Genomic DNA, 26231 nt, shown 5'->3' on the forward strand with positions numbered 1-26231 from the left:
ACCCTATATTCTGCAGGATTTGAGGAAAGAAAAGATAACACGCCCAAGTTTTAAATTAGCTAGCCCTTCTGGTGAAAATGACCGTGTATATAATTTAAGTTCAGGCTACTTTTATGCAAAGTAAGTACTGAAGAAAAACTGCAATGAGATAAATAGCAAATTTGGATAAAGTAAAGAGAAGCTCAATAATGGAAGTGAATTCATAATCAGGTTGAGAAGGCAAAATAGAAGAAGGGAGATTGAAGACGACACTTGAAAAGAAATGAGTCGCTCCAACAGGAGAGGCAGAAATAAAAACGGAAGAAAAAATCCTATTAAGATATCGACACAGATGTATTTAATGAAAGCAACTAATCAAGTGTTGGAGTTAAGAAATGAAAAAGAGTAATTCATATCAGATTGTAAATTATTTCAGTTTGTGTTGTTCAATATTTGTTACAGACCAATTCCAGATTGGGTGAAGAACCTCTACCGTACAACACAAGGGTATTTGCTTCTCAGTTCACTTTTATCTGTAAGTAACGGTTTCTACATTCCAAGGGGCAGGGAATGATAACACAGCATTTAACATAGGACATTTGGAATACAATATCAGGAAGTTTAGACTCTTCTTTTTTTTGAGACAGGGTCTAGCTCTGTTGCCAAGGTTAGAGTGCAGTGGTGCAATCATGGCTCACTGCAGCCTCAAACTCCTGGGCTCAAGTGATTATCTCACCTCAGCCTCCTGAGTAGCTGGGACTACAAGTATGTGTCACCACATCTGGCTAATTTTTTTATTTTTTATTGAGATGGGATCTCACTATGTTGCTCAGGCTGGGAGGAAATTTAGATCCTTAAAGCTCTTCCTTGCATCCTACCTTCAGAAGCCGGGCCCTGAATGAAAGGAATCACGAACATACAAACCTACTTAATCCTAGGTTAAAATCCTGAAGGGCTGTTAAGGTAAATCATTCCCTCATCTGCAGCTTTGCGGAAAAACTCCAGTTTTGCTAAGTACCAGAGATCAGAAATAGAATAATCATCACAGGACGTAAGCACTCAAAAAAGTACACGAAGCAGGTAACAAGAGTGATGTTCATCCATCACACTGAAACTCAAATTTCTAATTCAGTAACAGTCCTGTGAGTAGAAAACAGAACAATTTCTGTCATTGGGGGAAAAAACAACTAAAATGGAACAGAGAGTATTATATAAATCTATAGTTTATATAGGCTGTGGCAGTAAAATTGTTTTGAAACCTTGCTTAAATCAGTGGATCTGGGTTTAATACTACAAAGTAGTAGAGGTTCGAGTTCAAGTGAGTGGGCAAGACCAGGCGCAGTGGCTCAGGCCTGTAATCCCAGCACTTTGGGAGGCCAAGGTGGGCGGATCACTTGAGGTCAGGAGTTCAAGACCAGCCTGGCCAACATGGTGAAACCCTGTCTTTATTAAAAATACAAAAATTAGCCAGGTGTGGTGGTACATGCCTGTAGTCCCAGCCGCTCTGGAGGCTGAGGCACAAGAATAGCTTGAACCCAGGAGGCAGAGGTTGAGGTGAGCCAAGATGATGCCACTGCACTCCAGCATGGGTAACAGAGCAAAACTCTGTCAAATTATAAAAAAAAAAAAAAGAAAGAAAGAAAGAAAAGTGAGTGAGCAAGATGGCACAGGCTGTGGTTTCTGAAGGGAAACACTTCAGGTCTTGCTCAAGTGGTAGAACTGCCCAGGGAACCACCAACCAAGAAGGCTGATTCTGCTGATCTTCGAAAACAAGTTTACAGCTGCCCCTCACTATTCATTAATTACTCAGTAAATAGTGTTGAAACAACCAGGAAACTAAAAAGAACAAAATTAAAAACCAAATCCCCTACTCATTCTTTACACCAAAGGAAATTCCTGATGGGTTAAATGATATTAGAATATAAAAATGAAAACAGAGAACTAAAGGAAAGATAGGTAGATAATTTATAATTTTGAAGTGAAGAAAGACTTTTGGAACCTTTAAGAAAGACAAAAATTAAAAGAAAAAGAATTGTATAACCAAGATATACCAGAAATAACATCAAAATGGGGGGGAAAATCTGTAAAACATATGACAAAAAAACTATTTTTTTTTGTTTTTTGTTTTTTGAGATTGAGTCTTGTGATCTTGGCTCACTGAAACCTCCGCCTCCCGGGTTCAAGGCATCCTCCTGCCTCAGCCTCCCAAGTAGCTGGGACTACAGGCGCACGCCACCACGCCCAGCTAATTTTTTTGTATTTTTAGTAAAGATGGGCTTTCACCATGTTGGTCAGGCTGGTCTAGAATTCCTGATCTCAAATGGTCTGCCCACCTTGGCCTCCCAAAGTGCTAGGATTACAGGCGTGAGCCACCGCACCCAGCCAAAACTAGTATTTGTAATACACAAAAAGTCCTTATGAATCATAAAAAAAGCCCAACCTAATTGTACAAGATCCAACACTGTAACAGCCAATTCACAAATATAAACACACAGTAACTGACATTTAATTTCACTGAATAATTAAGACACGGTATAATAACCAATTCTAACAATGTTTTACCTATTGGACTGAAGATTAAGATTGATAATATTGTGTTGAGAATATAGGTAAACAGATCTTCCATAAACAGCTGGTGGGGGTGTAATGTAAAACTTTTGAGGGTGCATTTGGTAATATCTGCTAAATTTTTAAATATGCATATCATCTTGATCTAATAATTCTATTTCTAGGAACTTCTACAGAATTACTCAAAAGATGCAAGGATGTATATAAAGTTCAGTACAGCACTGACTGCAAAAGTAAAAATTAAAAATCTAAATGTCCATCAAGAATGGGGCAATAAGTTATGGTATATCCATAATGTCAAACACTACACATTTTTTAAAAGAATGAAAATTTGGACAGAGGTTGTAAAGTGATGGCCCAAAATGGAAAGGATGTATATCTGCCCAATAATTTTTAAAAATAAAATATTATTAACCTCCTAGTATATATAAAAATGAAATCTGAAAGAATAAAAGCCAGAGCAGTTGGACTACAGGGACTTTTGCTTTCTGTTTTACCTATTTCTGTTATGTAAATTTTTACAATAATCATTTTACAATGATCTGTTCAGTGGAGAGAAAAAGATAAAACTTTTAAACTAGTTTCATTAGCCCAACAGGTAGTCACATTAGCTAGTATAAAACTGCCTTGTTGGGCAGCTTATGAAATCTGCCCAGCCTTCCCAAAATGTTACTCAAGTGATATTCTTTTATAAAATCTGCTAAGAGAAGGTAAGACAGAATCCTAAGGAGTAAATTTAAGTCAATCCCTATTATAAAGCTAAATTATGGCAAAAGTCCTCAGTCTAATGCAATTTTCTTGTTTCTTCAGAGAATAAAACAATTTCTAACATTCCAGATTAACCAAGCACCTTTGTTTGTTTGGATTTGTTGTTTTATTTTTAAATAGCTGTCAGAACTCGGTTTTGCATTTGGGGAAGATACATGATCTTTGTAACAATAATTTATAAAACACAAACTATATATACAATATTCCAGGAGAAAAACTACAAATGAAAAGCAACTTCTGCTAGTTTTATTAGTTGCCTAAATTTGACTTTTTAAAATTCACCTTTTAAACTGAAGATATATAATCAAATTTAAAATATAAACATAATAAATGACATGTATTTAACATATGATGCTATATGAACTCAAATGTCACAAATGACCTTTTTTTTTTAAGCTAACCCTTTGGAAAAGCATAAAATGTTTATATTAGTTTCTGTTCAAAAGGAAAAAAAAAATCCTTATTTGATCATTTAAGAAATGTTACATCTATTTCAGCCTAAATAAAGCCAGAAAGAAAGCAAAGGCTGCATGGATTTACAAGTTATACAGGTGGGAACGACTGACAGTTAACCTAACAAGACTCAACTCTCCAAGTAAATACCAATAATAGTTAAAAGAGGCAAGGAGCCACAGAAAGCAACTCACAGACCACTTCCTTGAGGCAATAAGAATGAGCGTATATGTTCAGACTAAGAGTAAGACAGACACTTGAAGAGCCATCCACTTAATTCAAAGACATGAGAAAAGTGACCAGCTTTCTGCCATATTTGCTCAAAAGGCTCATGAGAATCTAAACCTATAGGGCCTATAATCCTGCAATGTATAAAGAAACCATGTTACTACACTCAAAGAATGTATCTGAGTAAAGTACACTAAATTATACATGAAATACACTAGGATATTTTTTTTTCTTTGTAAACAGTAACTAAATTTTCATTTACAATTAACTGAAGGAACTTCATTACTAAATCAATAAAAAATGCAATCGAGTGTTTACATGTAACAGGTATTTTTCTTCTCCTTCAACAAAAATGTTAAGTCCAAACTGCCAACATACGAAATAATTTACACATTATTTTGATAGAAGCTTCTCCCCAAAAAAAAATCTGCTAGTATCAAATGCTAAGCAATCAACTTACAATCATTTCAAATATTACTACAAAGAGCAAATCTGTAAATATTTAAAAGGCCAAAAGTTTTTAAATTCTTCATATGAGGACCATGATCCCCTTCTGATGCTGCTTCTATTTTAGACCTTCTGAAGCCCCAAGAATATACACCATATTCTCTCTTTTCCTTAGTAAACAAGACACAGAACTCTTACAAGAACATTATATTCTCCTGGGAATCTAGAAATGTATATTGGCAAGATGGATTAAATTACTAAACTAATCATACCATTTGCCCAGAAGACAGGGATTATCTAAGCAAACCTCTCTTTCAGTCATAACACATACAGTAGAAAACATTTTGATATGAAGTCAGTGAAGGAGATTGTGATTATCAGCAAGAAATGGGCAGATGTACGAAAAAGAAATACATTAATGAGAACCTCAAGAGTAACTCTTAAGCCAGTTTCTTCATTAAAAATGGAAAAAGAGACACACTGAAGAATACAACTACCAATATGAAGACCTACAGAACATAGTTATTACTGGTTGACAAGACAAAGTTATGAAAGTCACCTAGAAACAATTTCTTGACGAACAGAGACATATTATGGGAATAAAATGTACATCCCTCAACCTATACGTATTGAGTAATGACAGTGTGAAGCTGGATGCTCCTTTAAAAGATTAACTTAAGAATAAAAGAAATAAATGTAAAACAGATATAGTCACTGTCTTCATAAAGTCAGAAGTGTTTTTTTAAAGTAAACACATTCTGTATTAAAATTCTAGGAACAATAATGCTTAGGTTCTGTAATCTCAAAAACAAACAAAAAAAAGAGTTGCCCCAAAGTATCTTAAAAACACATTAAGGGACGGGTATGGTGACTCACACCTGTAATCCCAGTACTTTGGGAGGCCAGGGCAGATGGACTGCTTGAGCCCAGGAGTTCGAGACCAGCCTGGAAAACATGGTGTGACCCTGTCTCTACAAAATAATACAAAAAAATTAGCCCGATGTGCTCGGTGGCTCACACTTGTAATTCCAGCACTTTGAGAAGCCAAGGTGGGTGGATCACCTGAGGTCAGGAGTTCGAGACCAGCCTGACCAAAATGATGAAACCCCATCTCTACTAAAAATACAAAAACTAGCCGGGCATGGTGGCATATGCCTGTAATCCCAGCTACTCAGGAGGCTGAGGCAGGAGAATCGCTTGAACCTGGGAGGCAGAGGTTGCGGTGAGCCGAGATTGCACCATTGCACTCCAGCCTGGGCAACAAGAACGAAACTCTGTCTCAAAAAAAAAAAAAAAAAAAAATTAGCCCGATGTGGTGGCGTGTGACTGTAGTCCTAGCTACTCAGGAGGCTGAGGTGAGAGGATCGCCTGAGCCCGGGAGGTCAAGGCTGCTGTGACTGTACCACTGCACTCCAGCCTAGGCAACAGAGCAAGACCCTGTCACAAAAACAAAACAAAACAAAACCACACACAGTAAGAAAACCACATACTAGCGATGTGCTCTTTGGGTTCAAATGCAGAGCTCTCTGACCTTAAGTCAGCATCTAAAGCACTCACTTCAGTAAACTTTTGTCAGACATTCTTTACCAAAATAACTTGGAGAAAATCAGTCATTTTCAAACTGAGTATATCCACTTCTACAACTACAAACAGGAGTATAAGTTTAAGACCTGACAAAAGAACTAAAAATTGTCATTGATTTGTCATGCTGCAGAGGATTTAAATTGAAGACACCAGCACTTACATATAATTAGCTTATAAAAGCAAGCAGTTAATTAAAACAATGCTATAATGGCACTTCAAATGTTGAATGCTATAGACTTTACGTGTTTGAATCAACACTGCAGTCTGAAATTCTGCCAAGCCTACCACTAGGAAAGTCTTTGCCAAACAAGAATCACTTTTATTTTCTCCTCCTGCCTGACCTACTTCAGACTAGAATCTTTCAAATATATAAAAGAAATAATATGTAGATGGAAATGCTTAAACGAAAGAAAAAATAAACAGGGATATAGTCTCATCTGAAAAGTCAGGAGGCTGGACCATGAGACCACTACAGTCCTTTTTAGCCCTAAACCTTTACGATTTATTGTGATAACACCAAGAAGCTTATCACAAACGATATAAACTTTGGCTTCTATAAGTCAGTGGTGATGGTTTAAAAAGGGAGAAAGGGGAAATAATAGATGGATCATCTGAAGCAGGATCAGCTACCAACACCAGCAACAAAAAAAAAAACGACTGACCTTAATCAGGTCAAAGTTCTATGCAACAAAAACTGAATTCCTAAGGCTGGGGATTATTTTCCTCCTTTTCCCCCATATTCTGTGAAAATGTTTATTCTCAATCTATGTGTGTGTGTGGTACTGTGGAAGTACTAAGTTTAGAAAACAATTTTGTTTTATTAAAATGCTGATTTCTTCTCACAATTTTTCACATAAACTCACAAACATTAGGTATCTTTATATTCAATGACTTGACTCCATTTGACAAAATTAAAAGAAAATTTCAATTAGTAAATATCCACTTGAACAAACAATACTCTTAAATTTAATGCCAAATATACTATGAGCAATTCAAGTTGTATGTCAATAATGTACTTCACTAATACTTCATGGGTCTGAGCAAAGTGTGCTCTTCTGGGCCCACATCAGATCATTAGAGCAGGCAAACTGACTAAATGCTTCTAAGGCTCAGTTTCCTTGCCTGGATTTAAAAAAAAAAAAAAGTGTAATACTCCTTCCTTATCATGAAGATTAAATGAGGTAATGTGTATAAAGTACCTAGCACAGTGACATAATTCATTATTTCTGTTGACTTTTATTATAAACCTAAGTTAGGCTTTTGGTAGCATTCTGAGATTCCTAATGGGTGGCAAAAATAAGTTTTCCATGTGAATCTACCTAATTTCTCCAAATTTCTAAGATTTATTCCTCCAGAGAGAAAATGAGGTTTTTCTTTCAATTCAACATTTCTAAAACCAGATAAAAACTTTCAAAGCAATTACTTAAAAGCCCCATCCTTATTCCCTTTAAGAACGTTCTGATGGGCATCGAAAAGAATCCCTTTCCCCCATGCCACTGACCTCTAACATCTAGGCTCTGGCCTGTACCAGATGAAGAGGAAAGTGTCAGTGTATAATCAATATTTATACAATTATAAGTCAGAGCTTTACAGAGGTGTCACCTAACAAAACGCATAAATGACTAAGAATCATTCCAAGTGTCACCGTCGAGACCACCAGAATATCACTGAAATCATCATTAGGATTATGTCTGTTGCTACTGGGATATCACTGACAAGTCTTTGAAATTCATATGTCACACAATCTCCAGAAGGCCTCATACAATAGCAAACTGTTGCTTGTTACAACAATGTTATATTAAAAATGGCTACTCATTGAAAAATTATCTTAAAACAAATTCCATTGTTTAGGTGCTTCTCATATTTAGACATTCAGATAAACAATCTACTACATAGTGTAATTTTAATTCCAACTCACTCTTTCCCCTTTTGCTTCAACTCGCATTTAAATATCCTATGCCATGTCTTTCTATACAACACAGGCACTTAAAAACAGAAATGCCTAAAGCTATTTAGGCTTTTGCCATTTTCTTCTCATCTTGCTACAATCATGTTTTAATGGGATATTTAATTATAGATTCTACCATAGATTTACTGCCTTTCTTTGAATATAGGAAACTCTTGGAGTAATTAAGAGCTACCTCGTTCAGAAAGTACTATAGAAAAAGAAATTCCAATCTCTCAACATGAAATTTAAAAATTCTTATAGAGAGGCTTAGCCTTTGAACAAAATATATAATAAAAAGCTTTCTTGTCCATGAATATGAAAACATTTCTTACCACATGGCTAATTCAAATTGGGGTTACAACAGTGAGTCAGAAAACCTTGCTCTAAATAGTGATCTGATGAGGACATTAAAGAGTATTTGATTTAAAAGCTTTTTTTTTTTAAATCAACATTCTTATAAAATCTAGGCATCTACCTAGTTCAAAGTATATTCCAAACACTTAGAACTCTGTTATAGGAATAGCTAATAGTGTGATCTACAGCAGCCATTAACAGTTGCACATTAAAAAGAAATAGCAATAAAAAGATGGACACCCTGAGGTCAATGATTTCCCCCCAATAACCAAACAAATGTTCCAATAGCATAAACCAAAAGATGATGATAATTACTACAACATGTTATGTTAACCAACCTCCCTAGTCCCGCGCAATGAGCTCACAGAAGTCAGGATGTGCACAGGCTGTATCCTTCGCTGTTTCCATTCTTGGTTTAAGATTTCCGTTCTTTCCAAAATTTTCTGACGATTGGAACTAAACATACTCTTTAAAAAAAAATGAAGGAGAGGAAAGGAGAAATTGTTCATTGTTAGAAAATGTGTAACACCTCTAAAGCAGGTTAAAAATCTAGTGTATCCTCAAAAATATCAAGAACATTTTCTTAGGTGCATATAGATTTTACACTATAGTTTCCCACATTCAAATAATACAAAAACACCACATCTGTTATTTTATTGCACGTGGTTAGAGAACAGGAAACGACTGCCATCCTTTCTTTGTTGACTGTGTGTGTGTGTGTGTGTGTGTGTGTGTGTGTGTGTGTGTATTTTTTTTTTTTAAATCACAATGACTTTAGAAACATAAAATCATGAAATGCATCCCTTTACATTTAGGTCCTGCAGCTGCATATGCAAATAAAAGTATACTAAACAAAGACTGATTAATGTGCATGGTATAATGTTAAGACAGATCAAGAACCTAAGCTTCCAAGTGTTCACTCATCTTATTGTAAATAAAAACTTGGCTAGAATTATTTTAAATAAAAACTCATTGAACTTAGGAGGGGAAAAAAACCTATACTTAATTGTATATTCATTTTCACAAAAGATAAAATTATACCTTTACTTCATCAGCCCGTCTGAACCTCTTGAGCTGTCTCAGTCGCATGTACTCTGATTTTACACGCTTCCGCCAACAAACTGGTCCCTTCTCAGATTTCTTCCCAGTCTGGCCCATGATTATTCTAAAAGCAATGGTTTCATATTAAAATCACTAATCTAACCAGCCTGAATATGATCACCTGTGTTTTAATCCGCAGCAAACTAACAATCAGTGAAGAAATGACACATATTACACTGTTGGCATTTGCAGAAAGGTGCTCATTTGTGCTGCATGGTTAAATCCTTAAAACATTTCATTGAAAGTTTAAGTTAAACTTAAAATACACTTTTATTTACAAAAATTCTACACTAAATTGCAGCCATATTATAGGAACATGATCCCATTACAGGAATTAGGTATACTATATATCACAACCTAGTTTTTAACTCTATGAGATCCACATTTGTGGAGGGAAGAAAATATAAAGACATATCCTAAGTTTTTCATCATTAAATTATCTGTTACAGGAGCAAGGCATAATGGAATAATATAACTGAAAAAGGTAAATCCAAGAAGTAAAATTTACAAACAGTACTAAAGGTAGAAAACATATAGTTCACCATATAATAAAATGTACAAAGGTACTCTCTCCCCACACACTTAACCATGCACCTCTCCTTAAACACTGATAAAGTCTGTATTTTTGCCTCTTGTGCCACCTTTATTAACATGAGGGGTTTCTGCTCATGTTAATAAAGGAATGCAGGAAATGCAAAGTAAATTCTTCTGCCTTATCTTTAGTTGCAGGCTCTCAGAACCAATTATGTTTAAATGCGGGGACAGCTTATAGTTCACCAGATGTCTAATTCATACTGCAGAGTCCTCACCTTAAGTCTAAACAAGCGTCTTTTCCTAGAACATTTTCTCCTAAAGTATTAAAATCATCCTGTACCTTCAAATTATTAGCAGGACATTCTCTGTCAGGCTATGCAAAGCTTTACAGGCCACACTAACAATTTGTGCTTTATCTTAAGAACAATGGGAAGCCACTTTTAGTGTTTTAAGTAAAAGGGTGTGCAGTGAGGGAGTAAAAGAATAACTGCAACCAGGTTAGATGATGCTGCAGCACAGCATCCCGACAAGGGGTGACAGAGGCTTCTACACCACACTAGCGATGACAGGGAAAAGTACGTGAATTCAAGAGTTGCTTAGGCCAAAATTCCACCAAATGATGATTTAAATATGGAAAGTGAAGAAGAAGGTGACTTTCTGTCTTGAACAAATAAATGAGTAGGGCACGCTTCATCTATTTGTTTACATAAAAACTTCATGCACAGAGAAAACTACCTAAGAAGAAGATTCAGAGTAAGAGTCCTGAGGCCAATGGGAAGCTTTCTACAGAAATACTCAACCACCAACAGATGACAAAGAAAGCAGATGGCTGTTTACTCAGAGCTGTAACAAATGGGGGAAGAAATTCATTTTCTCAAGCATGTAATACATATTATGACCCAAGCAGTGTATACGAACTTGAATAAAATGAATATACAAATATTATTAAATCCTTGCCCCTACGGAGCTGATATTCTACCTAAGATAAAGGGAAAAATATAGTATGAGATAGACAGACATACTTCAGTATCCCTGGGGAATTGGTTCCAGGACACCCCTCGGATACCAAAATCCACAGATGCTCAAAAGTCCCTGATGTAAAGTGGTGTAATATTTGCATATCACCTATGCATAGCCTCCCATATACTTTTTTTTTTTTTTACTTGGCTTCCTGGGATATGAGAGACTCCCATATACTTTAAATCACCTCTAGATTACTTATAATCCCTAATACAATGTAAATGCCATGTAAATAGTTGTTATACTGTATTGTTTAGAAAATAATGACAAGGCAAACAGTACAGACATGTTCAGTACAGATGCAACCATCTTTTTTTTTTTCTGAATATTTTTTATCTGCAGCTGGTTGAATCCATGAATTCAGGATCCATGGATTTGGAACTCACGGATATGGAAGGCTGACTGTTTATACAAAAGCACTTTGGGAGAAAGAAAAGAATATTAGGAACTGCAGAAGGATGGCAGGAAAGGTAACAAGGAACTCAATCTTAAAAGCTGAGCTGGATTTCAAAAGGCAAAAAAAGAACCTAAAGAAATCTTAGGTCTGAGCAAGAGAAAGCTGGACAGGGGGCAACTAAAGTCTGGCTGGCAGACATTTAACAAGAATGGACCTGGAGAGTGAAAGTCACAAATTAAAAGGACTAAGGACCTGAAGGGAATGAAGAGATAAGAATGGGCAGGAATTTGAGTATATTTGACATAAAGAAGGCTGATGAAATCACCAAGATAGAACTATTCCAAGTGAAAAGTTTCCAAGTGTGGCCTTGCCTGCGAGTTCCTAAAGTGGAATAAAGCTGACAGTCACTCAGATTAAGAAGGCTAAACTCAAGATGACCCCAGCTTTGAGGTAAAGCAGAAAATGGTGTTAGGAAGGCAGTGAGGCAGGACCAAAGGACGTCAAAGATGGGAAGAAACTGGAGGATTATTATTTTTTAAATAATTTCATGACAATAGTTTTCTTCCTATCTGCTAGTTAGTTAACAGATGAACTCAACTAATTCTATGCAAATTACTTAAGACCACTTAGCACTTCCAAGGCCTAGGAACTAGAAAGAAAAGGAATCAGATAAAAAGGAACGATCTGTAGCCTCATTCGCTCATAGGCTAATCACCTCTAGTCCATCTGCTGCCTAGACAAATTTCTCCTTGGAGGTAGCACCCCTGTGCAATAAGGCCTAGGGTAGTAACGTGTTTAGTTTTCACTGATGTATGATGTGGGTGTTATTATAATTTTTTTTTTTTTTTGAGATGGAGTCTCACTCTGTCCCCCAAGCTGGAGTGCAGTGGTGCAATCTCCGCTCACTGCAAGCTCTGCCTCCCGGGTTCACGCCATTCTCCTGCCTCAGCCTCCCAAGTAGGTGGGACTACTGGTGCCCGCCACCACGCCAGGCTAATTTTTTGTATTTTTAGTAGAGACAGGGTTTCACCGTGTTAGCCAGGATGGTCTCAATCTCCTGACCTTGTGATCCGCCCGCCTCGGCCTCCCAGAGTGCTGGGATTACAGGTGTGAGCCACTGCGCCCGGCCTACAATTTATTTTTTAAGATACATATTTTATGTCTTGGTGAAGACATTAGTTAGCATTTTATGTTTTAGTACTAGAACTGTCCTTGCCTAATATTCTGGAAGACTTTCCATGCTGTTTCTACCATTAATAACATACCTAATAAAGTATATCATGACAGATCTACAGTGTCCAGATAGTTCTTTGAAAGTATAAGACTAAATAGGTAGACCTGTGAAAGAATATTAAAATTTAAAGTACCAATTAAAAGGATGTTTTACACAAAACAAACTCCCACCATCATAGCATTTATAACATATTAAAATCACATTTTCATGTATTTCACTCTACTCCCACTGTAAGTGCTTCAATAGCAAGAACCACTTTTACTCATTTGTAAAATCCCAGAGCCTGTGTGCGCCTGATAATTGTACAGTAGTCCCCACTTATCTCCCAAGACCGCCCCCCGCCAACCCCACAGTGGATGCCTAAAGCTGCAGATAGTACTAAACTCTGAATATACCATGTTTTTTCCTATACGTACCCACTTATGAAGTTTAATTTATAAATAAAGCACAGTAAGAGATTGACAGCAATAACTAATGGTAAAATGAACAATTATAACAATATATTGTTACAAAAGTTATGTAGCTAGAGTCTTCTCCTCTCTCTCAAAATATCATAACATTTTCAGACTGCGATTTGACTGAGTAACTAAAACCTTAGAAGGTAAAATTGTAGATTGGGGGTAGGGTGGCTATAGACTTAAAAACAAGCAAACAAACAGGTCTATTAACCCACACGAATAACAAGTAGCTTGTATCTTATCAGCATATCATTTGTAAAGCTTAGCTATAGGTATGAAAAGGAAGGGTGGCCTAACCATGCTTGAGCCAAAAAATGAGGTAAAGTGTACCCTATTATCAAGAAACCCCCCTAAAAGGAGATAAATCGCAGGGTCAGTTAGGACCCTGTGGTTCAGTTGTCCCTACTACCAGTTAGAGATCTTGAGCCTAAAACTCAAGTTTCCGGAATTTCTTTTTAAAAAGGAAGCTGATATTGCCTTAAAGACTTTATCCATAAAACCTACCTCAAAGTCCGGCAACAAAAACGAAATACACATGCAAACAACACTTGGTTCTGTGCCTGGCATATAGTGAGCCTTTAGATGTTAGCTCCTCTGACCTCCTTCCCCCACAACAAACGACAGGCTCAAATCAGGCCTCTGACTCCATTTTCAGTGATCTTTTCACAACACCACAGCCAAGTAAGCATAGTATCAAAACACAGATTCAAGGCCACGTACAGTGGTTCAAGCCTGTAAACCCAGCATTTTGGGAGGCCAAGCTTGGAGGACTGAGACCAGGAGTTCAAGACCAGCCTAGGCAACATAGTGAGACTCCCATCTCAAATCAATAAATAAGCAAGCAAGCCAGGTGTAGTGGCGCACACCTGTGGTCCCAACTACTCAGGAAGCTGAGGTGGGAGGATCTCTTGAGCCTGTGAGGTGGAGACTGCAGTAAACTGTCTTCACACCACTGCACTCCAGCCTAGGTGACAGAACGAGATCCTGTCTCAAAAAAAGTAAAATAATAAAATACAGCTCTAAATATTCATATATTGGCAGAAGCCTTTATTTAAACGACTTCTACTGAATGGACACTGTGTGAATACATATGGTTTTTAAATTTTTCAAAGATTTGTTTAGTTTCATAGGTGAAATCCCTCTAGTATGAACTTTATCCAGAATACAAAAGCAGCTTTTCCTGTTCAAAACAGATTATACCTCTATTCATTAAAACAAAAGTCTACCTGTATACAGTGAAACCAAAACAACAATGGCTCTTTAATACAAAAGCCAAACCAGAATATGGCAGGAGCCCATCAAAGCTTTAGTAGAATGTAGTGACACCTCACAGATTTACATTTACATAGGTTAACTAAAATTAAGGGCAATTACAGTGTTCACAATCTATTTTGTGAATGAAACCAAACTCAGAAATACCCTGAACACCATGCCTTACCATCTTACTTTATCCCACTACAGTAGATGCTATGTTGTTTTTGCCACCCAGGGTCAATTCACCCTTCTCTTGGGAACTTCACACCACCTCTTCTCTGAGGACTACCAAGTACACTGGAGGAAGCTGACTCAAGCTGCTTGTGACCCTGGCCTGACCAAGGTACATCTCCCTAGACATAGTGACCAGTACAGGGTTAGATACATGGCCACAATCAGTGCAGTCACAGTGAAAATCTCAGGTTTCCTGCAATGCTAGGACAAGAATGCTCACTCTTCTCCCCTTAGGTCTAAACCTGGAAAAATGTTTGCCCAAGGACTTGTTGGAAGCCATCTTGCAACCACTGAGAGAAGAGCCTACAAAGAACAGAGTCAACAACGACAAAAAACAAAAGTCAAAGCCAAGAAAGAACTGTAGTCTCATGACCTAAACCCTAAGTCAGGCAGACCTTCCCAAACAAATTTCGGAACTATTCAGTTATATGAGCCAAGAAATTCCCCCCATCTTTTTTTTTCTTAATACAGAGGGTATCTGAGATACATATTTATTACTGAGACCATATATACAGTTGTTCCTCCATATCCACGGAGGATTAGTTCCAGGACCCCCAACAGATACCAAAATCCACAAAGGCTCAAGTCCCTGATATAAAATGGTACACTATTACATAACCTATACACATTCTCCCATATACTTTAAACCAGCAGTCTCCAACTTTTTTGCACCAGGGACTGGTTTTGTGGAAGACAGTTTTTCCACAAAGAGGGGAGAGAGTACATGGTTTCAGGATGAAACTGTTCCACCTCAGATCATCAGGCATTAGTTAGATTCTCATAAGGATGGCCAGGCATGGTGGCTCACACCTGTAATCCCAGCACTTTGGGAGGCCAAGGCAGGCAGATCACTTGAGGTCAGGAGTTCAAGACCAGTCTGGCCAACATGGTGAAACCCTGTCTCTACTAAAAATACAAAAATTAGCTGGGTGTGGAGGCAGGCGCCTGTAATCCCAGCTACTCAGGAAGCTGAGGCAGGACAATCACTTCAACTCGGGAGGTGGAGGTTGAGGTGAGCCAGGATCATGCCACTGCACTCCAGCCTAGGCAACACAGTGAGACAAGGCTCCGTCTCCAAAAAAAAAAGATTCTTTTAAGGAGTGTGCAACCTAGATCCCTCACGTGTGCAGCTTACAATAGGACTCACGCTCCCGTGAGAATCTAATGCTGCTGCCTATCTGACAGGAGACGGAGCTCACCTCCTGCTGTACAGCCCAGTTCCTAAGGGGCCACAGATGGGTACCAGTCCATGGCCTGGGGACTGGGGACCCCTGCTTTAAAACCGTCTCTAGATTACTAAATACCTAATACAATGTAAATACTACATAAATAGTTGTTAAACTATTATGTTTAGGGAATAATGGCAAGAAAAAAGTATGTACATATTCAGTACACACATTTTTGTTTCTTTTCAAATATTTTTACCCACAGTTGGCTGAATCTACAAATGTGGAATCCCATTTACAGAGGGCCAACTGTACAGGAACGTCTGAATTAATGGAAGATGGGCTCTCATAGCCTACCTCATTATCACCAACAGCATCGTCAGAAAAAGTAGAGCTTCCTCCAACCTCTCAGGTTTACAGAGGCCCCAGGACATGGCCAAGACACACCTTCCGACCTACCTCTCAGGTGGCCAGGCCACACAAGTCCAAGGAATCAGCACTGTTCTCTACCAGATACGCCCCTACTCCACTTGTGAGAGGTCTTTTCCTAAATCAGACATTTCTGTCCCTTCTTACCCAGCTGCCAATAACTGAATAATTTGAAAAAAGTCCCATAGGTATTGTCAGAGCCCTTACTGCTTCTTTAAAAATTCTACCGGGAGGCGCGGTGGCTCACGCCAATAATCCCAGCACTTTGGGAGGCCAAGATGGGCAGATCATGAGGTCAGGAGATCGAGACTAACACGGTGAAACCCCGTCTCTACTAAAAATACAAAAAATTAGCCGGGCATGGTGGCAGGCACCTGTAGTCCCAGCTACTCGGGATGCTGAGGCAGGAGAATGGCGTGAACCCGGGAGGCAGAGCTTGCAGTGAGCCGAGATTGTGCCACTGCACCCCAGCCTGGGCGACACAGCGAGCCTCCGTCTCAAAAAAAAAAAAAAAAATTCTACCTCAAGGATTTGCTAAATCAAGGGAATGACCACCTATTTGGTCTGGCCAAATAAATGTTTCTATTTGTCTAAAGAAAACAATAAACTACATGCACTATTTATCCTTCTCAACTAAATTAATAGCAGCAACTTTGACTCTTAACTGAATACCAGGCTAAGTAACGTCAAATCCAAACCCAACAAGATATAAGTAATATGATTACAATATTCTCAATGTCCTTCCTTTTAAAAATGTCTACTTAACAGCAAGACTGCCAAAAAATTGCCAATTTTGATAACTCTCCAGTCTTCAGTAGTGCCTGTTTGTATGTTTAAATGCTTTGAAGGCAGCTGTTAGTATCATTTGGCAATTTCATTTATTTTTAAAGTTACAATCCATTGTTTCAATATACTCAAATTTAAATTAATGGTAAATGAGATTTTGTAGGTAAGGATAAGAAAAGCAATATAAAGAGAACTTAGACATATAGATGTTAAACTATTGGTAAGTGATAAAAATTAATTACTTAAGAGAAACAGATCCTATGCCTGAGGGGGAATATAGAAAACCTGTCCCTGTAAAAAGGAAGACCATGAGAGGGGAATCCAGGAGAAGCCGGCACACACTGCCATGCACTGGGCACTAGAATCAGGATTTAAAACAGACAAGATCAGAGATAGCAAGGAGAGTTCATCTCATACAACCACTTTGAGGGTTGTGTCCATAAGGATTCTTGGCCTTAGGCCAGGCCATGTTCTAGCTCAGCAGAGAGAGTGCTGTCATGATTAATAATGCCTGTTACAGACATGGGGCAGAGAATTGGGGTAGCAGCACTCTCCATTTCAAATCAAATTCAAATAATAAACGAAACTAAGAAGAGTTAGTCGTATTAATTCTAAGTCCTATACACAGTATTAAACAAAAAGCAAGAGTTTGGACTCCAAAGCTCATTCCCTGGGTTCAGATCCCAGTTCTCCCACTTAGCAGCTGGGTGTGAAGCTGGCCAAGTTACTGCACATCTTTGTGCCTCACTCTCCTCATGAAAAAAGGCTAATTCAAGAGCATCCACCTCAGAGTAATTGTGAGAAGTAAATTTATTTACGGTGCATAGCCAGTGCCTGGCAGATGGTAAGCACTATATCAGCATTAAAAAAGTAGTGGCTATCAGCCAGGCGCTGTGGCTCCCACCTGTAATCCCAGCACTTTGGGAGGCCGAGGCAGGTGGATCATGAGGTCAGGAGTTCAAGAACAGCCTGCCCAACATGGTGAAACCCCATCTCTACTAAAAATACAAAAATTAGCCGGGCGTGGTGATGCACGCCTGTAATCCCAGCTACTCAGGAGGCTGAGGCAGGAGAATCGCTTGAACCTAGGAGGCGGAGGTTGCAGTGAGCTGAGAACGCACCACTGCACTCCAGCCTAGGTGACAGAGCAAGACTCCATCTCAAAAAAAAAAAAAAGAAAAAAAAAAAAAGTAGTGACTATCAACTACATAAATGGCAGATGAGCGACATCAGGAATTACAACATTTATATTAAAAAGTTAACAACTCAATATAAAGACTTTTTTAAAATGATAAACTATGCAAATAAAAACAAAACAGGATGTCAGGGGATCTCAGGATAGAATGCAAACTATACAGCAAGTCTAACAGTATTATAATTTTATGAGATAATCTCATGGAAGGAGCAGGAGGTCCGGAGGAGCTAATCTACAGAACTTTGGACAATCTACACTGTACTCTAGCTGGTAAATTTGTTTCTCATAAGGGTACCAGTCTGTAATTCTGAAAATACTCTACATGTACACTAGGGTTAAACAAATAAGTAAATAAAGTATAGATAATGTGAGCCAAGTTTCTCAATGTCACAGAAAGAAGTTACAAATAAGCAAGGGGTGGTGATGAATTAGTCAGATGTATCAATATGAACTCACACGTATTTTCAAATAAATGCGGATAGATACAGAAACATAGCTATGTATGCACATGTAGGTTAGCTGAAATACGTGCATTTCCAGGGTCTGTCCAACAGAGGGCCTAGAAGCAGTGACACCCCAGGAGCAATAAGCATACCCTGCACCCAAGACTTTTGTTTCTAAATACCACCCTCCAATAAATACAAGGAAGCAGGGTCTGCAGAAACAGCTGATTCTAGGGTCGGGACAGGGAAACTACAAGGCAAGCCAGTAGCAGAAGCGAAATGCTCCAAAGATGAAAGGACAGGGATAGGTCCAAGACTGGAAGCAAATAGAAGAAACTCTCAGTGGCCAAAGCTGGAATAATTTGAGCAGCAGAATAAATCATAACAGTATTATAACAGAATAAAATAATTATTCATGAGTCTATGATATAAATAAGTGATTAAATAAACAAATGGAGGAGAAGGAACAACTCTTCCTGACAAGAATTCCAACTAATACATGAGTGTATGTCCCCATTCTGGGAGGTAGAATTCAATTTCCTTCCCCCTGAGCGTGAGCTAGATTCAGTGATTCACTTCCAAAGAAGAGTCTGGAAAGGGAAACAGTAACGTTTCTGTGAAAAAAAAAACCATAACCATTAACATGAGCAATGGTAAGTACTGCTGTCATTATGTACTCCCCGATATGATGAAATGAGACAGGGATTTCACCTCTGTGGTATCCTTCCCCCAAACCTCAACCCATAACCTCAGTCTAATCATAAGAAAACATCCGATAAGCCAAAATCAAAGGACATTCTTACAAAACATCTGACCGATACACTTTAAAATGATTAAGAGGTCATGAAAAATAGGGAAATGCTGAGAACCACAGATCAGAAAAACTTGGGAGACATGATAACTAAATGAACTGTGGTATCTTGGATTGGATCCTGAAACCAACCAACCAACCAACCAACCAAAGAAAGACATTAGCGGAATAACTGGCAAAATCCAAATAAAGTCTTGAGTTTAGTTAATGACAACATAGTGATACTGATTTCTTAGTTTTAACAAACATACCATGGCTATATAAATCCAAAATTATTCCAAAATAGGCCAGGTGCAGTGGCTCACGCTTGTAATCCCAGCACTTTGGGAGGCTGAGGCAGGTGGATCACGGAAGTCAGGAGTTCAAGAGCAGCCTGGCCAATATGGTGAAACCTAGTCTCTACTAAAAATACAAAAATTAGCTGGGCGTGATGGCGAGCACCTGTAATCTCAGCTACTTGGGAGGCTAAGGCAGGAGAATTGCTTGAACCCAGGAGGTGGAGGCTGCAGTGAGCTGAGATCGCACCTCTGCACTCCAGCCTGGGTGACAGAGCGAGACTCTGTCCCAAATAAATAAATAAATAAATAAATAATTATTCCAAAATAAAGTTATTTGTTAAAGCAAATTAGGTTACATAACAACCCAATGTAAAGGCATTCATTTTTAAAAATGACATTCACTTTTAGAAGTGATAACAGAAACAAATTTTAAAATCTAAAAATGTTACATAAAATGTTAAATAGGAAAAACAAAAAATATGAATAGATGATTAGAATTATTTAAAACATAGGGTTAAAAAAAAAACAGGTAGTGGCCAGGCGCGGTGGCTCACGCCTATAATCCCAGCACTTTGGGAGGCCAAGGCGGGCAGATCATGAGGTCAGGAGATCGAGACCATCCTTGCTAACATGGTGAAACCCCGTCTCTACTAAAAATACAAAAAATCAGCTGGGCGTGGTGCCAGGCACCTGTAGTCCCAGCTACTCGGGAGGCTGAGGCAGGAGAATGGCGTGAACCCGGGAGGCAGAGCTTGCAGTGAGCCTAGATAGCACCACTGCACTCCAGCCTGGGTGACAGAGCAAGACTCTGTCTCAAAAAAAAAAAAAAACCAAGTAGTAATTAAGAGAGCTTGTACTATTGTTATTTTTTTTATTATTATTTTGAGGCAGGGCTCACTCTGTTCCCCAGGCTGGAGTTCAGTGGCCCAACCGTAGCTCACTGCAGCCTGGAACATCTGGGCCCAAATGATAATCCCAGCTTGGCCTCCCATACTTTTATAAATCTTAACTTCAAAGGAATTTGAGAAAAAAACTCCCAAATATAATTCTACTTTTTCAATTTTTTTGGAAGGGACAAGGTCTCACTCTGTCGTCCAGGCTGGAGTGCAGTGATGCAATCGCAACTCACTGAAGCCTCAAATTCCTGGGCTCAGGCAATCTTTCCGCCTCAGCCTCTCGAGTAGCTGGGGACTACAGGTGTACTCCACCACACCCAGCTAATTTTTTTAAATTTATTTTTTGTAGAGAAAGTGTCTCACTATAGTGCCCAGGCTGTTAATTCCACTGTTTTAAAACAGAAAACGTTACACAAACAATTTAAAAGGAAAAAAAGATCTCCATAGCAGCCTATATGATGATGACATGTCTACTTGAAGAGATAACGCACTTTTAGGCTTCTACAGAATCTGAATCAAGGGAAATAACTGTGCCACTGACTGAACTTGTACTGATCAAACAACAAATCAAAAGGATTCTTCTATACAATTCAGGGCCAGTTTAGTTGTGTTTAAAATGAAGAGAAAAACTGGTCTTTACCCACAGTGGGAGCACACAACTCAGAAAAGAGCATTTGAGTTTGCAGTTGAATAAAGAAAAGCAGAAGGGTTAATATGCATTCATTAAGTCAACAAATATTTATTGAGCATCTAATACAAGCTAGAGACTACAATAGAAACTGAAGACTTAGCAATTAACAGACAAAAATCTGTGACCTTATACAGCTTAAAATCTAGTTGGATAGAAACAGTCCAAAACAAAGTGTCAGGTGCAGTAGCTCATGCCTGTGATCCCAGCACTTTGGGAAGCGGAGGCAGGTGGATGACCTGAGGCCAGGAGTTCAAGACCAGCCTGGCCAACACGGTGAAACCCCGTCTATACTAAAAATACAAAAATTAGCCAGGAGTGGTGGCACACACCTGTAGTCCCGGCTACTAAGGAGGCTGAGGCATGAGACTCACTTGAGCCCAGGAAGCAGGGGTTTCAGTGAGCCAAGAATGTGCCACTGCACCAGCCTGAGCAACAGAGCAAGACTCTGTCTCAAAAACAACAACAACAACAACAAAGTAAAATGTTTACATGTAAGATGATGTTGAGTGCTATGGGAGAAAAAACAATACAGGTAAGTGAGTTAAGGCAAGGGTGGCACACTAAGGAATGTAAGCTGAAGTACTCAGAGGCCCAGCTGTGTTGGCAAAGCCCATGGGACACAGAGATCCCACCAACCAATGGCAGTTCACCAACAGCAAACCCAGGAGCAAACTAGGTAAGAACATGTTTTCTGGTAAAGATTCCAGAAATAATTAGATTAAATATCCACTTAATGCAGATTCAGTATATCCGCAACGCCTCAGTGATCAACACAGCTTTGCAGAATTTTGATCAGGCATTAAAACTAGCATTCAAGAGTTGCTTGCTGGCCCCGTTCTGGTTAACTAGTAGGTCTCCTTATCCTGAACAAAGACTAAAAGTTAACACCATTTTATAAAACATATTTATGCAAATAGCCATTCTCTGTTAGTATTATCAAGCCAAATTTTAAAAAAAACTGATTTATTATAAAGCTGATCCTGAGGCTATGTCATTCTATAAGCTCTAACATTGACTATTTGGTTCTAACAAAATCTCATCCTTAAATATGTGTAGCTAATTTGATGGTCTATATTTAATTTGTAAATCTTCTCTGGTTTTATCATAAGGAACTTATATGAACTCATATTCATAAAATTAAAGTCAAATTAACCCTGGGATTCCAATCAACACTCAAGTTTGAAAAACACCACATGAGAAAAAAAAATGGAGTACTGAAGTAATTCAAGAATAAAGTGATAAGGGCCCTGACTGGGTTGACAACAGTGGGCATAGAAGAAAAAAAAAAAGATTTTTAATTTTAGAATTAAAAACTAAGTCTAAAATTAAAAATCGAGATGCAATCATATGAGAAGGAAGAACAGGTCAAAAGACAATTGAGCCCTAAATCAGCCACTGCTACAACAGAGAATACAGAACTTCATTGAGGTTAATTATTCACATAGTAATTAGCTAGCACAGAAAAACAAAAACGGTAGTTCAAAGTAAGAACACCATTAACACCATTCTTCAGCATTTTGGTCTCATGACCTGTTTAGTTTATATGTGTTATAGCTATTAACATTTAACATAATAGAAATGAAAAACTAAAGAGTTTTTTACAATTTACTTTTATTTTATTTATTTTTTTATTTTTTTGAGACAAGGTCTCACTCTGGCCCTGGCTGAAGTGCACCGGTGCAATCAAGGCTCACTGCAGCCTTGCCCTCCTGGGCTTAGGTGATCCTCTCACCTCAACTTCCCAGGTAGCTGGGACCACAGGTGCACACTACCATGTCTGGCTATTTTTTTCTATTTTTAGCAGAGACAGGGTTTTGCCATGTTGCCCAGGCTGGTCTTGAATTCCTGGGCTCAAACAATCAGCCCGCCTTGGCCTCCCAAAGTGCTGGGATTACAGGTGTGAGCCACTACACCTGGCCTGTTTTTTATTTTTATTAAAAACTGTTGTAGCAAGCCCTCAGTATCCATGGCGGTCTAGGGGGTACTGGTTCCAGGAACTTCATGGATACCAAAATCCACAGATGTTCATCTCTTATATAAAATGGCATAGTATTTGCATATAACCTATGCATATTCTCCTTTATACTTTAAATCATCTGGCTCTAGATTACTTATGATGATCATCTAATACAATGTAAATGTTATATAAATCGTTGTTATACTGTATTATTTGTATCTTTTTTTTTTTTTTTTTTTGGAGACAGAGTCTCACTCTGTCACTCAGGCTGGAGTGCAGTGGCATAATCTTGGCTCACTGCAACCTCCGCCTCCAGAGTTCAAGTGATTCTCCTGTCTCAGCCTCCTGAGTAGCTGAGATTACAGGTGCAAACCACCATGCCCAGCTAATTTTTGTATTTTTAGTAGAGACAGAGTTTCACCATGTTGGCCAGGCTGGTCTCGAACTCCTGACCTCACGTGATCCACCCGCATTGGCCTCCCAAAGTGCTGGGATTACAGGCATGAGCCACAGCACCTGGCCTGTTCTATTATTTTATTGGCTTTTTTCCACAAGTATTTCTGATCTGCAGTTGTTGAATGCACAGAAGCTGAACCTGAAAATATGAAGGGCCAACTGTACCTATTAATATAAATAACACATTTTTAAAAAGAAACTATTTTCCTTTAAAAAAAAAAAAATTAGTGAGTGAGGGCAAGCGTGGTTGCTCACGCCTGTAATCCTAGCACTTTGCAGGGCTGAGGCAGGAGGACCACTTGAGCCCAGGAGTTTCAGACCAGCCTGAGCAACATAGCCTTCTTCTATTTAAAAAAAAAAAAAAAAAAAAAAAAATTAATTAGTAAGTGGTGTTTTATATTTTTGCCAATTTCTTTAATATCTGTCTAATAGGAAACAGATTCTCATAACTGTTTCTGCATTCAATCTGTTCCAATATGTTGTTTTGGTTCAAGTATATGAAGAAAATCCAATCTCAAACACACTTAGCTTAGAAAAGGGAGAGTGTTTGAATAGCCTTCTGAGGTCATTGTGGATCTCGTGCTTTGATATTACACCAAAACAGTTCTATTAAAAAGTGGCTAGTTCAGTTCACAATTCAATCTCACAGGTATTTTTCCTCAAAATAACCACCATACTTCAGTTAGCAGTGGTAATTTCTTTCTTACAAGATTAGACGCAACATGGAATCTGAAACTGTATCAGTGAACTTTTCCTACTCTGCCACATTAACATTCATTAGTCTATTCACTTTAAATGAATCTTTAACCCAAGCACGATGTTATAAATCATCATTCCTCATCTAAAAAGTACTGGTCCACTGAGTTACGCAGATTTTCCAGAAGTTGGCATATTTCAAAAAATCATGTTGTTAAATCCATTAATCTCATCAGAAAGTCTTTAAGTACTGGGAAGCTGTCATGCTCACAGTAACAGACAAAAGTTTTCCAAAAATTTTAATTTTTGCTTGAAAGCCCAAATGTTCTCTCTGCCAACAAATATGGTCAGTTGTTTTCCTTGAAGTGACAGTCTCACTTCATTGATTTAAAAAAATGTCTGCCAAATACCTAAGTCTGAATAATCATGGTTTGTCAGACCCTCTTTTAAGTAAAAATGAAATTTCCATGAAAAAAGTGGCTAGTGGAGCTCACAACTTAATCACATAAGTGCTTTTGCTCAAAACCCAACATATCTCAATATGCAGCAGAAGCACTTTACACACATTCCCATCTTGTTGCACAGAATGTTACAATTGCATGCACGCAAGGATCAAGATTTAATAAAATTAATCATTTTTAGTACTTCATCAAGGACATTCTCAAACAAAACTGGCTTTTTTAACTGCAAGTGCTAAGGTGCCAACAGTGTCTACTCATTGCTTTTACACCATGGGTACAAATGTCCAACACGGTTTTTTTTGTTGTTGTTGTTGTTGTTTTTTTAAAAAAAGCAAGTAACAACTCAGTATTATTATGAAAATAGTTTCCAGGAGGTTGAGACACGAGAATCACTTGAACCTGGGAGGCAGAGGTTGCAGTGGGCCAAGATGTCGCCACTGCACTCCAGCCTGGATGACAGAGTGAGACCCTGTCTCAAAAAAAAAAAAAAGAAAAAATAGTTTTGATCCCATAATCCCAGGCCACACTTTGAGAACTGCTCCCTTAAATATATCCAGACATCATATGAATCAGAAGTCATAATACCCTGCCTTTTCTTGACTCACAGAGAACCTAGAACAGACCATATATTCAAATTATATATTTCTAAAATGTATAATGAAACATAGAAATCACCACTCTTGCAACTAGAAAAAGGCAAACAAGAGTATATGTGAACAATATTTAATGAAGGGTACTTTATTATACCTGTCAAACTACAGAATTTAAATGAAATAATCTGTCATATGTCAGTGCCAAATTAAGAGACTAATACCTACTAAAATTTGTTTAAACAAATTGCTTCTGTTTTCACTTATCTTCTCCTTCACCACTGTAAGATATCATCAGTAGTTACAGTCACCCTTCTGACCCTCCTGCAACCCTAAGACAACGCCATCCTACCAACCATCTCCCTAAATACTCACACCTCACCCTACCACCATAAAAGATAAAATAAAAATCTTGATCCAGGGACCTTTCTGCTTCCTTAAATGACTCTATTGTTTTTTCAAAGAAAGAAAAAAGAATGACAAAAACACACAAGCTCATTACTGTGGGGGACCCAAATATTCCACTCAACTGACCTGCAAAGTGCTAGAAGAAACTTCTGTTGAAGGACTTGGGGAAAGGCAGGAACAAAGAGGTATTATCAAGCAGTCAATAATAATTTACTGAGCATTCCAAAAGTGTTAAATCCTGTGAGAGATCTATCGAAATGTGGAAAGTACAACAGGTTGTAGTGCCTTCACTACAGTGGATTGCATGTACATGCAACTACAGATGAGAAAGCATAATGAACAGCATTTGCGTTCAAGAAGTCTCATGATAGGGGAAAATAACAGAAAAAAGTAAAGAACATATTTGT

At 38.2% G+C, this 26231-nt stretch overlaps 1 protein-coding gene across 17 annotated transcripts in view; it reads right to left on the reverse strand.

The window, feature by feature from the left end:
* The window catches only part of EZH2 (enhancer of zeste 2 polycomb repressive complex 2 subunit), a 76115-nt gene that overhangs the window by 29774 nt on the left and 20110 nt on the right, over window positions 1-26231 (reverse strand). For 9 of the 17 annotated variants that reach the window (XM_024250000.3, XM_024249999.3, XM_024250002.2 and 6 more), the window contains 2 exons: window positions 9371-9494; window positions 8668-8796 (listed from right to left, as the gene is read on the reverse strand). The exons of 2 other annotated variants lie outside the window; for them this stretch is intronic. In XM_024250000.3, coding sequence (XP_024105768.1) covers window positions 8668-8796; window positions 9371-9487 — 246 coding nt within the window. In that variant the 5' untranslated portion in view covers window positions 9488-9494. Of the gene's footprint in view, window positions 1-8667; window positions 8797-9370; window positions 9500-26231 lie in introns of those variants that run through there. 6 more of the 17 variants (XM_054560699.1, XM_054560707.2, XM_054560696.2 and 3 more) reach the window with 2 other exon arrangements.

The sequence above is a fragment of the Pongo abelii genome, chromosome 6 (genome assembly GCF_028885655.2).
Source record: "Pongo abelii isolate AG06213 chromosome 6, NHGRI_mPonAbe1-v2.0_pri, whole genome shotgun sequence".
In the NCBI taxonomy this organism is placed as follows: domain Eukaryota; kingdom Metazoa; phylum Chordata; class Mammalia; order Primates; family Hominidae; genus Pongo; species Pongo abelii.